Below are 16,030 nucleotides of genomic sequence, written 5' to 3' on the forward strand. Positions count from 1 at the left end.
GCCGGGCGCGCCGCGGCCGCACTACCTGGGCGCCTCGGTCATCATCACCAATGGCAGGTGACCCCCGGGCCGGCCCGCCTGGGCACAGGCAGCGCGCAGGGCAAAGCCATAGGCAGGCCTTCTTGGGCTCCGTCCTTACCCAGACCAGCAGACTTATGGGGCACACGAGCTGTACATGCACGATGTAAATTAATTTATACAGAGACAGCTATTTTAATAGAACTCTGCAGCCGCATTTTAGATTTCTGCCGTCGGTGAGACACAGCCTTGATGCTGGGGAGACATGGCTCAACCTTCCTCAAGAAGGTCTGTCTTTCTAAAAGGGCCCAACCGGGGGTTGCCCCAGGCCCCGTGTGTGACCTCAAGCCACCCCGTCCACCCCGTGGGGGGTGCTTAAGCTTCCTCATCTTAGAACCAGGCTCAGTGCCTTGCCCCTGCCCACAGGGCTCAGTCACGCCCCACTGAGGCTTTTCAGGAGTTGCAATGGATCTTACTGGGATGTATCCAGGTTGGTGGCCGGTCCGGGAACATACCCAGCCAGCGCCCGTGGGGTTCTTAAAGCAGAATGCGATGATTACGTCCCAAGAGCAGACAATAACTTCACTGTCTTTAAGTCACTCGTGAGTCTCATTAAAGGCCTTTAAAAAATGTAACCTTTGTTTCCCCATGCAATTATCAGCAAACCAAGAGGAAGGGCCTCACATGCGTTTCCAGGTTTTGCGTGTGTGAGCACAGAAGTACTTTGACATGTAATTAGCATGCTCTTATTTCCACTGAGCCCCCAGGAACTCTGGTTAACACCAATGGCACCTTCAGCACATATGGACTAGGCACTAAAGGCAATACAGAAATGTAGCCAGGTAATTTCACAAGACTGGCACTCTATAGTGCTCGGGGACCCGTCTGGCCCACTCGGATCTCTAATTCCCTAGGCTCGTGTTTGCGGTCATAGAGCTGATGTGTGAGTGGAGTAGCATGTGCAATATGGAGACCTGTCAGTGGAAGGCACCTTGTGGAGGAAAAATGTGTTAAGGGATGACGTGGACATGATATACTATACATTTTCCTAAGCATTTTCTACATAGCAAGAAAACTTCCTGCAAGCATGTAATGCGTATACCAGGTAAACGGAAATCCTTTTATAAAACATCAGTGTTTTAAAAATAAACTTCTATTCATTTCTCAAAAGGATTCCTTCCCTTAGGGCCTTTTTTAAAAAAACAAAACACTGAATGGTGTCTTAGGTGAAAGTTTACACAGCACATTAGTTTTCCATTCACCAATTCAAACACTCTGTGTGTGGTAGTAGTGGCCCTCACTCCCCACCCGCATGGGCCAGCTTGCCCAGTTCCGTCCTGCGTTCTGGTTTCCGGCCCTTGAGTTTCCTCGTCCTTCCTGCCTTCTCTTCCTCGCATTTGGTCCAATGTTGCCGGTTTGGTTTCATTCTGTGAAGGGGCGCATTCCGTATAGATGTGATTGTTTATAGACTCATCTATTATTGAAGAGTCCTGGAGGGGCAGTGATTGGCTAAAAGGTGACCCTGGGAAGTGGCTTCAGTTTCAAGTTGAGTGTCTTAGGGTGATAGTCTTGGGGATTCCCCCAGTCTCTGGCAGCACAGGAGGTCTGGTCTTTTTAAAAATGAATTTGAATTTTGTTCTACATTTGCCCTTAGTCAGAGTGGTCAGTAACGGCAGCCGGGCATCAGCTGAGGTTTGTGGCCTCAGGCTGCAGGCAGCTGAGGTGAGAGTGGGCCATTAGTCTGAAGAGCTTCCCTGAGTCTTTGGTTTTCTTTCTCCAAATGGGAAGAGACCAAGAGCCGCTCCCCTGGATGGCTGCTTGCAAGCTAGTCGGGACCCCAGATGCTATTCACCACATTGGAATAGATAGCCTTCTCTGTATGAAGTGGTACATCATTTGACCTAGATGCCTTCAGCGATTATGGTCAGTTATCACGCCTAGGAGGTGTTTGCACATGTCTAAGAAGTTTCCATAACCGTGCTTCCTATATGCGCTCTTGTATTTTTTTTTACAGCATAAATATGTATGCACAAATGCCCACTAGCATACTTACCTATGGGCATGCAGGTACACGCACAGGTCCTTCCACACCTAGAGAGCCTATGTATCAACCCTGTGTAACCACTCACAACCTTTCCGTTCTGTTGCTGCAGTTGTGATAGTTCCTTGCTTTCACCATGGTTGTCCATTATTCTTTTTATTAAATACTTTTATTGGGGGCTCTTACAGCTCTTATCACAACCCATACATTCATCCACTGGGTCAAGCACATTTGTACATATGCTGCCATCATTTTCAAAGCATTTTCTTTCTACTTGAGCCCTTGATATCAGCTCATTTTTCCCCTTCCCTTTCTGCCTGTCCTCCCCTATGAGCCCTTGATAAGTTATAGTTATTTTCATATCTTACACCATCCTCTGTCGCCCTTCACCCACTTTTCTGTTGTTCATCCCCCTAGGAGGGCGTTCTAGGTTGATCCTTGTGATTGGTTCCCCGTTCTCCCACCACCTTCCCCTAATCCTCCTGGTATAGCTATTGTCATTGTTGGCGCTTTTTTATCTATCCTGGATTCCCTGTGTTTCGGGCTCTTATCTGTAGCAGTGTGTATGTTCTGGTCTAATCTGTTTTGTAAGGTAGAACTGAGGTCATGACAGTAGGGGAAGGAAGCACAAGAACTATAGGAAAGTATGTTTCATCGGTGCTATACCGCACCCTGGATGGCTCGTCTCTTCCTTGTGACCCTTAGGTGAAGGGATGTTCCAATTATCTACAGATGGACTTCGGGTCTCCAGGCACCACCTGCCTTCACATTGGGTATGATTTTGTTCTGGATCTTGATGCCTGAAACCTGATCCCACGGACACCTCATGATCACACAGGCTGGTGTGCTTCTTCCATGTGGGCTTTGTTGCTTCTCAGCTAGATGGCCACTTGGGTTGTCCGTTTTTTTTGTCTACCTATCAGTGTCCTCCTTTATTTTGGCCAGTTGCTGATGTCCGTGTTGTGCATGGCCTTGCCCCTCACCAGGATCTCCACATCAGCTATCTAGTGATCCCTGCCCCCTTGCATCACGAGTAACCAAAGAATGCTGCTTTCTCTGGGTAAACCCATTCTTGATTTTTTATGAAAGTGGTATCATACAATATTTGCCTTCTTTGTGACTGACTTATTTCACTCCGTTTAATGTCATGCAGATTCATTGTAGACGCTTCATCGTTGGCAGTATTCCATCGAATGTATATACATTTTGTTTACCTATTCACCCACGCAGGTTCTTTTTACTATGAGTAATGCCGCAGGATCTATGGGTATACATATGCCCACTAACATTACCAATCATATTTCCCTGGACACACACCTAGAAGTGGACTCATCGATCATAAGGTCTATTTCTAGCTTTTAAAGGAAGCGCCATATTCATTTCCCATAGTGGTTACACCATTTTTTCATTCTCATCAGCAGGAGGTCTAGTAATAGGTTATGCATTGGGCTGCCAGCCACAAGGTCAGCAGTTTGAAACCACCAGCTGCTCTGAGGGAGAAAGATGAGACTTTCTATTCCCATAAGGAGTTGGTCTTGGAAACCCACTGGGCATTTGTATTCTCTCCTGTAGAATCAACTCAATGGCATTTTATGTTCTCCTAATCTCTTCACAACCTCACCATCATTTCTTAATTTCTGTTCCCTTGAGTAATGCATTGCTGTCAGGATGAAGCAGTATTTCATTGTCGTTTGGATTCGCACCTCTTCCAGTGTCCGCAAGGCACCTGTTTATGTCCTCTATTTTCCTGATTGGATCGTCTTTCCATTGTAGCACGGTTGACGCTTTCTATATATTTGAGATCAGACCCTTGCCAGATGTGTTGCCAATTCCCACCTTCGTCCCGCTCCTTAGTCTGTAGGCTCTCTTTCGATTCTTCGGGTAGTCTTTTCTGATGAGCATAAGTATTTAATTTTCAAGAGGCTTCAGTTACTTGGCTTATCTTCTGTTGTCTGTGCCCAGTTTTAGTTATGTTTGAGTACTCATTTTTTTTTTTTGGTCTAAAGAATTCACCATTTTCAAATCATCTCTTGGCTGTGAACAGGATCAATACATTGGAACACACTATAAAGGTAACATTTTCCACATATAATTTTTTCCTTTCCAGACATGGTTTACACAATGTCTTTCACTCATCTTCCTAGAATTCAAGTACCTTGCTATCAACTGCTTTCAAAATGCCAATAGTTCGCCCTGCACCTCACCATTCCCATCCAGGCCCTGACTGTGTCAGCTTGTCCGGGGAGCTGAAATTTGCAAACATAGGCACAAGGGTCAAACGTCAGCACCTGGGCAGATGAGTCCGTCAGGAGGGCAGGCAGATGCTGTGGAGTGGTGTCCAGCAACATACGGGGTCATCAACAGTGAGAATCGACTTCACAGCGACAGGGGGGGCAGGGTTCCAGTCATGCCGTGAAGGCACTGGGTCTCCCAGCCGCCTCGCACTGAGCTCCACCCCCTCGCGGTCCCCTGTGAGCTCGCGCCTCCGCTGGGGGACGAGCCGGGTGCATTATTTTTATCCTCCTGAGTCTCCCATGAAACCAAGATCCCCAAAGGTGCCAGCCTCTGACCGGTGATCTGTAGGCGAAGCATCTGACGTTTTTCAATAAAGTCCCACAAAATGCTCTCGTGTCTACCTCGCTTTTAACTTTTGGGGGGCGGTGCTTCGTCGATACAAATCATGAGGCAGATTGGCATTCAGGTTCAAGAGACTGTTCCAGACGTGGGCACACTCATGGCAAGGAGCTTCAAGAGTGCTGATGTGCTTGCAGCATGCAACTCGGGCTACGGAAAAGGTACCTGTGGAAACCCTTGTCCGGGTTTCATGGCCTAGGCGCAAAGGAAGATTCCTACTGGAGCCAAGGGCTCAATGCCATTTTAACAGGCAGTGACTATGGTAACCCAATACTGTCACCTCCATTTCTGAGATTCTGCACGCTTCAGCTCCGGAATATTGTTTCTGACTTCTGTAGGGCTCTGAGTGGGAGAAAGAGGAAGCATTTTAATAAATAGGCGCCTCTCTCACAAAAAGAGTGAGGGGGGAACATCAGTTCTGGCCCTAACATGTACAATGTTGACAAAAAGGCCAGCTCAGATGGAGGTGAGAAGTAAGCCCGATTCAGGGAAAAGGAATTCTTTTATGTTCATGGAAGTCCCTTTCTGGAAGGAGCCATTCCATCCATAGCTTTGTGGCAAAGGGAACTGGGGATGAAGACAGGCTATCCTGAGGGCATCTGCAAGACCCAGTCTTTTCTGCCCCCTCACTCTCCTCCCTTTTGCCATTTTATAGTCCTGCCTGCCGGGCCGCCTTCTCTTTCGACCAGAAGGGGTGGGAGAGGTAGAATAAGTTGAAAGGGTCCCCTAACAAGTCAAACCCAGGTGCAGATCTACTGGCGCCGTCGGGCACGTACAGAAGACTGCTGGTGGCTGCCATAGAAAATGGAGTGGTTAATTTTCAAGCAAACACCATACAATTATAGTAGCGCTGTAGTAAACGGGTGATGTCACACGCATTATTCAAGCTGCTCCTAAACTCTAGCACGCTCCAAGGATAAAATCTTGAGGAAGAAACCGCTGGGACGCAAGTGAAGCAATTTTCACACAAAAAGTGAAAAAACCCTAAAAGAACGAAATATAGGTGTTCTGATAGTAAATTTATTTCTCGCTCCAGTTAAAAGGCATTTTTCTTCTTTTTCTTTTACATTTTACGGCTTGTTAACGTTCTCTTTGGAATCTTAAGACTTTTTTTTTGTATGATGCACAATTTATTTGTCAAAAATACACCCTACTCCCTCAAACCCACCCCAGCTTCTTAAAATTTAGACATACATACATGTTCCTTACTATGTAAACCCTGTTATTTATTTTGTAAAAAATGTCTAAATAGTAATAAAAATGCTATACCCAGAAAGCAGTGACCTTTTTTCTTAAAAAAAACAACGCATCTTGTGAATGGACTAGGAACGAGCACAAACCCTACAGGAAGCCTGAGCATTTATTTTGGTAGACGTGCTTGTTATAGGCATTGGTTAAAAGTCATTGCTTTCCAGAGCGGCGTCTCTGGACAGTCAGAAATGCAGAGGCTGACACCGTTGACTTCGAAGATGCATAGCAGTGACTCAGGAACAAGGTTTCTCAGCTTCTCCGCCTTTTGAGAGTGACCCTGTGGCAGGGTGTAAGGCTAACACGTCTCCCCCGTTTCAGTCCGGGGGCAGCCAGCCTCTTCTGGTCCCCAGGCTCCGGGGTGGGGAGGCCATGCTGGCTGCTGTGTGCACATGCATGTGTGTGTGTGATTGGGGAGTTGGGTGGGATGGCAGAAGCAGGCCTTCAGGGCAGCGGGGGACTTTCCCCCATCGCCCTGGGCCTGTGGACTCGGCCTCATCCAGCCCTAGGTTGGGCCTCTCAAAAGAAACACTGTGCCCCAGAGAAACCAACCGACTGTCTTCCACAGAACACACACCCTTCCCACTTTGACGGCTCAGGGACGCCGCCAGGCTCCAGGGGCAAAGGAAGCTCCTGCGAGGCCATGGGAAGCACATCAATTGCGACGCCCTATGTTAGGGGGCGCTTCCCCAGGGACCCTCACGGGGGAATATCTAGCCTTTCACACAATTCTGAAGGCATCGTCGCACATCCACATGGGGAGAATCCCATGTTCCGGAAGCACACAGGGATCCTGAGTTGATTGGCTGACGTGTACAGATCGTGGGGGAGGGGGAGAGACATCTCTAAGACAGTCAAGCTTCTCGAGACCGGTGGGTGCATGGACCCTGCAGCCACCTTCCAGTGGGTGTGGGGTCACAGGTGGGCATCTGAGGCTTCTCTCTGACAGCTAGGAGCAAAATGCCTTTCATTCCCTGCTCTTTCTGAACCAGGAGTTTGAAAGAGTCTTTGGTTCCTATGAGACAAAAGCCAGTTTCTCAAGAGAGCATCATCTGCTTCACGTCGATTTTGTCCCCTCCAGACAGCTGGGTGTTGCGTACCGTCAGAGCTGCCTGCTACAAGGCACGGGCGGAGGCAGAGCGGCCTGCCCTCGGCTTTGCCATGTCCGCACTTCATTAGTTTTCATTTACATAAAGGAAAGGAAATGATAACAGTTTTTTCTAAGGCAGAACTTTGCAGAAGAGGCTTTCAGCTTAAAACAAAACACACCATGCTTCTCATTAAAGAGACTTGAAGAGCAATGATGGCGGCTACCAGGAGATGACTTGCCTTCAGTGCTGAAGTCTGAGAAGGCAGCTGGCAACTTCAGCGTGGAGAGCCCTCTCCTCAGGGATCCTCTGCAGACCGCCGCTCTCGGGCCTGGGTCCCTCTTGTCTCTGTGGTGTGGTGTGGATGCTGATGTAAACTTGCCACGGATTCCGAAAGACGGCGTGGGCATTTGGGAGTGGATGATTTCAAAAGAAAAGAAGAAAACAACTTGGTGGGGGTACCACGGGGGGAAGGGGCTTGGGGAAAAATAACTCGGGCGGATACTTTCTTCTTTGCAAAAAATTAAGAATTCTTTTCAGGCGACCTTTCCAAAAAAACACACATTGGGTGAGTGTACTTAACTCGATATGGTTCATTTTTCTCTTCCTGTGGGGCTGCCTGTGCTTGGCTAAAGTAGACGGGTTCTATCCTGGAACCCCAGGTTTCTGGAATGAACCTGGCTGGGGAGGGCCCTGGGTTAAGGATGGGGTGGTTTACAATGAGGGGATTCTGTTCAAAGATTTCTTTCCACCGATTTCAGCCAGGTTGGCAGGAAGAGGGAAAAGTGGGCAGAAATTGGCCTTTTAAGACTGCAGAGTAGTGAGCGTGATTCTTCCAGGGAACAGAGATAGAAACGACATGGAAAAAGCATGGCGCGCATCTGGAGAGCGCAAGTGTGTATCAAAAGGTTTCCTTTCTTTTGTTCTTCTGTGGAGACCCAGTGCATCAGATTTCCACCGACATTTAAAGACACACACACACTCTTAACTGATGCTATGAAGTATCAATGTAATTTTCTTCCTTGGCAACATGGGGTGGGGGGCGCGCCTGTACTTGGGGATTCTGTGCCGCTTTCTTGCACATGGTCATGTAGAACGTGCTACATTTCAAAGCCAGCCTGAAAATGGCTTAGAACCGCCAAATCCTCCCTTGTGTGTGGTATGAGCGCCAGCCTTCATCTCCAGCTGTTGGAGCCACATCATCTGCCCCTCACATCCAAGGGTGGGGGTGGGGGGCCCTCATCTGTGCGTCCAGGATCTTGAACTTGAGCCCATCTCTTCAGGGGAGGCAGCAAATTTAAACTTCTGGAAGGCGAGCTCGGGAACTAATGTTGCTGACTTCCTCTGCAGTGCCACTGAGTCCCGCCCAGTGAGACGCAACGTCCCAGCCATTTACAGGCATGGGGCCAGAGGACCACCAGACAGAGTCGCCCAGGCGCCCGGTCCGTCCACCTTCTCCCTTCACAGGAAAAGGAACACCCTGGCTGAGGGAACACAGGCTCTGGTAGGAAAATGCCTCCCTGAGTCCTTACAAAGCCACCAGGTGTTGAACTCACCACTGACCTGGCTGGAGAGGGACTGTGAATTTAATTTTATTTTTAAGCAGTCCGTCCAAGAGATAAGGTCTCCAGTATCTCCATGCGAATGATTTCAAGGCCATTTCCAAGGAAGATCTCTCTCCCTCGCTCTCATGGTGGGTGGACAATCCACAGGAGTCTGTGGGGTGGTTCGGACTCCCACACTGGTGCTGTGGAAGAAAGGCCTGGAGACCTGCTTCCTTGAGGATGACAGCCAAGACAACCCTAAGGAGGAGGTCTATCCTACACAACAGGGTTACCACGATTGCGAATGGGTTCCACACAGGATTCGAGCCCGAGGGCTGGTGGGAGACATTTTCACACCCACCATGGTAGGGGGTCCACCTACCCTCTGTCTTCCACTTGTCAATCCTCCACCACCGGTCCCTTCCACAGCCATATAAAATGACAACAACATCGACCTTCAACAAAAAACGAGGGGGAAACAAAAACATCGAGGGCTGACAAACCAGAGGGGGGGAAGGGGGCAGAATCACCTACAGCTCTCAGACCGTGTTTTCAGCTTGCCGGGCTGTGTGCCAATGGCAGCCTGAGTTGGACTGGAATGTGGGTGGTGGTCTCGGTGGTACCCACCCCGCCGAGCCTAGTGCTGCTTCGGGAGGATGAGGTTCTTCAGCATGTCGAAGGAGTTGCCGTCGGGATGCACAGTCACAACCTCGCCACCTGCCCGATGGACCTGGAGGAACCCAGAATCATCAAGGCCGACTATGGACACCACTGGTCCCTCCTCGCTGCCCAGACGGACTTGCTGACCACTGGAAAAGAAGAACGGCGGCGGGCGGTCACCGGAAACGGAAGGCAGAGATCTCGGTGTAACACGAGTAGCTTTGGGATTACTCATACAGAAAAGGGCTCTGGGGGTGCCCAGGGGCAGGCTGAGGCTGGTCCTGTGAAAGCAGGCCTGTTCGGAGCTACACACTGGCAAAGTGAAGGCAGGCATGGAACCCCACTAAGGAGTTATATGAGTGGCTTCTCTTGATGGGGTGACGGTGACCTGTCCTCTCATAAAGCTGGGTCTTGTCAACTGCAAGTTCAACTCATAATAGGACTGTACCTGTGGAACAGTCTCCAAATGTGCCTGTTAAAATCACTTCTTATTGAGATCTTTACATGGACTGGTCCAGCCAGCCATCCTTCCCACACCCAACCCAGATATTTTCCGTGCGTGTGAAAATTTTCAAAACTAGAGAAAAAGTGAAAGAAGAGCAGCATCGTATATTCCCTTCACCTACAGTCACTTACCAAGCATTCCCATCTCCAATTTCTCTCTTGCTACCCACATACTGGAACCCCCTTGGCCCTCTGAAAATAAGTTAAGGCAATCATGACAGTCTATCCCGAAATACTGCAGCATGTAGTATTGAGAACAAGTACATTCAATTATAAAACTAAGGCACCATGATCAACCTGAAGAAATGCAACCTTCTTACAATAATATGATCTAATCTATCATCCTTGTTCAAATTCCCCCAATTGCCTCCTTCATGTTTTCTATGGCTCTCGCCAGCGCCCATCCAGGACCTCATTATGGGTGAAGCACCACATTTCACTGCCAGGCCTCCTTCACCGTCTTGAATCTGGCTGATGCACTGGCAGCTTCTGGGGTGGAGGGCTGGAGTTGCACCGGAGTGATCCTCGGACTCCCTAAGGAGCATCTGTTAAAGCAGAGACTGCTGGGCCCCAGGCTCTGAGTTTCTGAGTCTCTCTTTCAGCCAGTTGCTAGCTGCCACCGAGTCGGTTCTGATCCAGGCAACGCCATGTGTGCAGAGCAGCACTGCTCCGGAGGGCTGTTTCAGGGCTGTCACCTTTCAGAAGTAGAAGCTCGGGCCTCTCTTCCCAGGTGCCTCTGGGGCAAGTGTCACTTAGTAGGGATGAGGAGTCTTATAGAATTTGCCTCTCTAACAAGTTCCCTGAGGGGCCCCAGTGATGTGGTGGTTACTTGTTGGGCTGTTTGGATGCCTATTCTGTGCCACTCATCATGCTAATCAGCGGTTCTCAACCTGTGGGTCATGACCCCTCTGGAGGTCATGACCCCTTTCACAGGGGTCACCCGATTCATAACAGTAGCAAAATGACAGTTATGAAGTAGCAATGAAAATAACTTAATAGTGGGGGGTTCACCACAACATGAGGAACTGTATTAAAGGGTCGCAGCATTAGGAAGGTTGAGAACCACTGTGCTAAGTGCTGCAACACTCTACAAATAGTCTTTTTAAATGTATAGGCACCCTGGTGGCATAGTGGGTTATGAGCTGGGCTGCTAACTGCGAGGTCAGCAGTTCAAACACACCAGCTGCTCTGAGGGAGAACGATGAGGCTGTCTACTCTTGTAAAGAGTTACAGGGCAAAATATGACAAAATAGTAATTTATAAACTATCAAGTGTTCATGAGGGAGGGGAGAGTGGGGAGGGAGGGGGGAAAATGAGGCCCTGATGCCAGGGGCTTAAGTGGAGAGGAAATGTCTTGAGAATGATGAGGGCAATGAATGTACAAATGTGCTTTACACAACTGATGTGTGTATGGATCGTGATAAGAGTTGTATGAGCCCCTAATAAAACGATTAAAGAAAAAAGAAGAGCTATAAGAATCCCCAGTAAAATGATTAAAAAGAAAAGAGTTACATTCTTGGAAACCCAAGGGGCAGTTCTTCCCCGTCCTGGAGGGTCACTGTGAGTAGGAATCAACTCAACGGTGAGTTTGTTTTAGCAAGTTCCCAGGCGAGCCTGCTGCACGGCTACTAGGGGACATACGGTATCTTGAGAGCCATCATTAACCTGGTTGTTGGCTGCCCTAGAGTTGGTTTCCACTCATTCTCGACCCACGGACAGGAGAAGGAAACATGCCCAGTCCTGGGCCCTTCTCACAATTGTTAGGTGCGAGCCCATCGCTGCAGCCTCTGTGGCAATCCATCTCATCCAGGGCCTTCCTCTGCTTCGCTGTACCTCCACCTCACCGAGCATGATGACCTTCTCCCAGGACTGGTCTCTTCTGACAACAGTATGTGAGATGAAGTCTCATCAGCCTTGCTTCTAAAGAGCGTTCTGGCTGTACCTAGAGTGCCCCACAGTTAGGATGCTTCTGATTGCTTCTTCACAGTTTGATTCTGATTTTAAAAGTGAGGAAGGAAAACTTCTGGGGTGGGGGGCTGGGTCTTTCCCATTGCACCACAATTGGAGCCCTGGACGCTAGCTACCTGACGTTCTGGAGACACAAACTTGGTTGAAGTAGCGTCTCCCCAGTGTCCTCATTATCAACGCCCAAACACAACTTGATGTTGAGTCAATGCCAATTCGCTGACCCCATGTGTAAAAACTGCTCCACTGGGTTTTCATGGCTGTAATCTTTATGGACACAGATCGCCAGACATCTCCTCCGTGGCTCCTCTGGCAGACTTTGGGTTGGTAAATAGCCTCAAACACACCATGTGTGCTACCCGGGAATCTTCACTATAAAGGTATAAATGAGTTATTCAGACTGGTGCTTACCATCTCATTGGAAGATACTGAGTGTGATGGTTAGGGATTATGTTAATTAGACACTGTTGGGTAGAGGTAGGGGTGGAGCTCAACCTCTTAATTGTGTCACAGTCTGACTACTTCCCCTTGGCACTATCAGCCTTATTGTATAAGAGGCAGAGACCCAGGAGAGTCACGCCCTCTTTGTCCCTCTGCCTTCTGCTGGAGCTGGATCTTGCATCTGGTCCCTCAATCTCCCGGGTCACTGGCTGATTTAATTGGCCGACCTCAAACCTCTGCATCCCCTAGCCTGTGCTCCCTTGCTGCCTGTGCTTCGACATCCTGATAAGGTTCCTGGATCTCCTGTTGTGTTGCCTGCCAAGCCCAGGAGTGGCCAGTGAACTACCCTGACTGGACTCACCTATGTCTACAACCGTGCCAGCCATTTCTTGATGTAAATCTCTTCCTATGTACATAAAACACAAACACGCGTCACTGGTTTTGTCTCTGGTGGACCCAATCTAACGCACCAAGCTACTGACGGAAAAAGGGATGTTAAAAGGCTGAAGACAAGAGACCACTAACCTGTGCACCCAGTATTTATAATACAGGGGAAGCACGCCGTTGGGCCCTCTGTCCTGAAAGGTGTTGATCAGCTTCTCCATCTGGGTTACGGCTCTGGCGACAAGAAGGTCAGTTCTCAGCGGCTTCAGGTCTGTCCCGTGTTGCTTGTTGTGATCCATGATGAGATCATTGATGCAGATGGTGGGGTTACTATTGGTCACATTCACGCCACAACCTGGGCAGAAGCAGACATAGCTAAGAGACACACTGGGCAACATCGTGCGGATCTCACACATTCCCCTCTATCACCCAGAAAAAGTTCATGTTTTATTTTTCCTCCGGTGTCCCCAAATGTACCCGGGACTCAGAGAGCAACCGCAATCGTTCTTTTCATCCTTCCATGGCTCTACTTGCTCACCATCCCAACATCACTGCAAACAAGCATGTGGAAGGACAGAATGCCACGCTGGATGCAGTTTAATTTACCAAATGTTAATAAATGGGTGGCCATGAGTTTGACCTGACTTGAAGGCCCTTGTTCTTATTAATGGGGCAGGGGCAGTGGTGGTCAGTAGTAGGTTTCCATCTTCCAAGTGGGGAAACTCAGGTGTGATTCTTGGGGTGGCCTTATAGGCAGGGTAGAACTGCCCCTCTGGGTTTCCAAGACTGGCACTCTTTACAGGAGTAGAAAGCCTCATCTTTTTTCCCCTCACAGTGGCAGGTGGTTTTGAACTGCTGACCTTGTGGTGAGCAGACCAACGCATAACCCACCATACCACCTGGGCTCCCACTGTTATGACAAAAGAGTACACTAAATTTATTAGATTCATACTAGGTACATACTTAATGTACCTAGACACTGGAGTGTGGAAAGGTTTCAGAAAATGCTTGTCTGGTATGATACCAGATGCTTGGTGGTAGGACCCTAAACCTCCCAAATCACTCCCAAATGGTCAAGCCTTGTTGGTACGCACACCGTGATCTGAAACTACAAGACTCAGAGAAGACCGCTTTCATACGATTATCCGGCCCCCACACCATGCTGCTATGTGTTCCCGTGGCCCCGCGCCCAAACTCGAGAGGACTCCACGCACAATGGGGCGGGGCTGTGGTGATCCACCGGGCTTTCACAGACTGCTGTCCAGAAGTTGATCACCAGTCCTTTCTTCCTAGTCTGTTAACTCCACTGACACGTGTGCAGCATCACAGAGACACACAAGCCTCCCCTGGTGGTGGATCGGAATGAGGTGCGTTGGCCGAGATGGACCCTGTGTCTCCAGTGTAGAGGGCAAGAATTCCGCCACGACCCTTTCCACAACACGGCCACCTGGGAGCCATTTTCATCGTTAGGGGGAAAAAAAGGCTAATCTGAAAAATGCAGACAGAAAGGCTTTTAAAAAGTTACCCATCAAAAACCTATGCTCATTGTGACCCTGTGACAGAGTATAGCTGTTCTAAGGGTTTTCAGAGCCAGTAGGCTCTGCAGAAGCTGGCTGCGTTTCTGTCTTGCATGGGCTGCTGTTAGCTTACAGACAGTTCCGGTTACCAGCCACATACGTAACCACCCAACCTTCTCACACTTACCAATCAGTATGAAAAAGGTTTCTCCCATAAGCGTCGAGTTAACCAGCACTCCACCGAGCTTCATGAGGTCACTGTAGTAAATATCATTGGGCCACTTCACTCGTAAGTTGATATCCTAAAGAGAGATCGGCACCTTAATCAAGGAATCACAGGACACAAAGGGGCCACGGGGGTCATCGGGCTGACAAGGAAATGAGCCCAACACTCGCGAAACGAAGGAAACAGAAGGCCATGTCCTCTCTTCTTTTCTAGAATGGGAATCCCTTCTTTGAGCCACTTCAGTGTCCAAGGACCACGTGGGGCTCCGAGAGAGAGGCGATAGCTAGAGATTAGGTGACATAGCCCACAGCAGTGCCCGGCCCCAACTCCCGTCACTGCTGACGCCAGCGTGTCAACTAGGCTCGTCATCTCGGTATCAACAGGCATCACAAGAAGCTGCCACTCACAGGCGGGAAGATTAGGGATACAGGGGGCTGTCTCCACCGAATGCCTACCCTAAACGAAAATGAGCTGGCCGTGCCACAATGAAGGGGTTTGAAAGGAATCAGGCACACATTAGACACCTAGGGGACAATCCAAAGCCGGGCATGCTCAGACCAAGGTCACGTAGGCCCAGTTGAAGGTCAACCTGGGCACGAATCCCAGACACCAGCAACCTTACAGTCTCACATGCACCTGAAGGCAGCTACTGACATTGGCCAATACCCTCCACCACGTCCCATCAAGTAGAGGCAAGACGGGATAAAAAGCAGAGGCCAAGGGCAGTCGCTCTCTTGGTCTGGTACTCCTTCCACATGGTTTTTCTCGCTCCCCTGAAGGGGCATCTTCAGTTTCGAACTCTTGTGCGGCCTCGCATGCTTTCCACAGATAGTGTGTACTATTTGAGACTGTACTACCCAAAACTTCCTTTTCCCTCTTAAGAGTGCTTTTGCCTCGTGAATTCTTTGAGAAGAACCAGGAGAAACCATCTCAGAAACCTAACGCCATCATGTGCTGGGCAGGGAGGGGATGAGACTCTCAGGCTCTAGTCCCTTAAGGAGCTCAAGGGCGAGAAAGCAAGATGGCCCTGAACTAGCTTGGTCCTGCGTCCTGAAGGCAGGTGGCAATGTCTCTGCTAGAGTTCGATGGGGCCATGGGTGGGAACTCACTGACTGGGTGCGTAGGAACCCCACTGGGTCAACTTGGCACTGGGAACGGACTCATCCCTCAGGCCACTCCATCCTGAAGGGTGTGGCCTGGGAGCTCTGTGGAGGGGGCCCAGGGTGGGCACTGACACAGGCTTCCTTCCTCTCGCCTGTGCCTCCTAAATTGGGAGACACAAGCTGGGGTGGTTACACTGAGTGGGGCCCAGCACTGTGGGCCTCCTGGACATGGGGCTGTCATGTCTCCGGTGGGGCCACGGTGGGCCAGTCTGGGGACATGAGACTGGAAGAGAGACACGGTTATGGCAGAGAGAGAGAGCAGAGGGGAGTGGATAACCATCAAATGCCATGCAGTAGGCCTCGCTTCTCAGGCCCCACTGTTGCTGCTGCTGCTGGAAAGTCGGCCCCTACTTCCCGGGGATCCATTCACACCGGAACAAGATGCCACTGTTGCAAGCCAAGGGTTTTCATTGGCTGACTTCTGGAAAACTGCCACGTCTTTCTTCCATGTCCATCTTAGTTGGAAAGCTCCTCTGAACCCTCTTCTGCAGCACAGCACTGACAGATGGGCCGTGGCTGTGCATGCGGTGCACTGGCTGGGAATCGAGCTCAGGTCTCGTGTGTGTGTGTGTGTGTGTGTGTGTGTGTGTGTGTGTG

General features: G+C 49.6%; 2 protein-coding genes across 4 annotated transcripts in view; one reads left to right on the forward strand and one right to left on the reverse strand.

The window, feature by feature from the left end:
- Positions 1 to 952, forward strand: part of SIM2 (SIM bHLH transcription factor 2) — a 56,380-nt gene extending 55,428 nt beyond the window's left edge. Inside the window, exon 12 of the mRNA XM_045284532.1 lies at positions 933 to 952. Coding sequence (XP_045140467.1) covers positions 933 to 952 — 20 coding nt within the window. The remainder of the gene's footprint in view (positions 1 to 932) is intronic.
- Positions 953 to 7,094: 6,142 nt separating this feature from the next.
- The window catches only part of HLCS (holocarboxylase synthetase), a 194,253-nt gene continuing 185,317 nt past the window's right edge, over positions 7,095 to 16,030 (reverse strand). Inside the window, exons 7-10 of one of the 3 annotated variants that reach the window (XM_045284665.1) lie at positions 14,232 to 14,346; positions 12,669 to 12,882; positions 9,201 to 9,382; positions 7,095 to 9,028 (exon numbers count right to left, since the gene is read on the reverse strand). In XM_045284665.1, the coding sequence (XP_045140600.1) occupies positions 9,211 to 9,382; positions 12,669 to 12,882; positions 14,232 to 14,346 (501 nt within the window). In that variant the 3' untranslated portion in view covers positions 7,095 to 9,028; positions 9,201 to 9,210. Of the gene's footprint in view, positions 9,383 to 12,668; positions 12,883 to 13,865; positions 14,016 to 14,231; positions 14,347 to 16,030 lie in introns of those variants that run through there. The other 2 variants (XM_004697332.3, XM_045284666.1) reach the window with 2 other exon arrangements.

The sequence above is a fragment of the Echinops telfairi genome, unplaced genomic scaffold, assembly GCF_000313985.2.
Source record: "Echinops telfairi isolate 266 unplaced genomic scaffold, ASM31398v2 ScPeMD7_7469;HRSCAF=8507_0, whole genome shotgun sequence".
Taxonomy (NCBI): domain Eukaryota; kingdom Metazoa; phylum Chordata; class Mammalia; order Afrosoricida; family Tenrecidae; genus Echinops; species Echinops telfairi.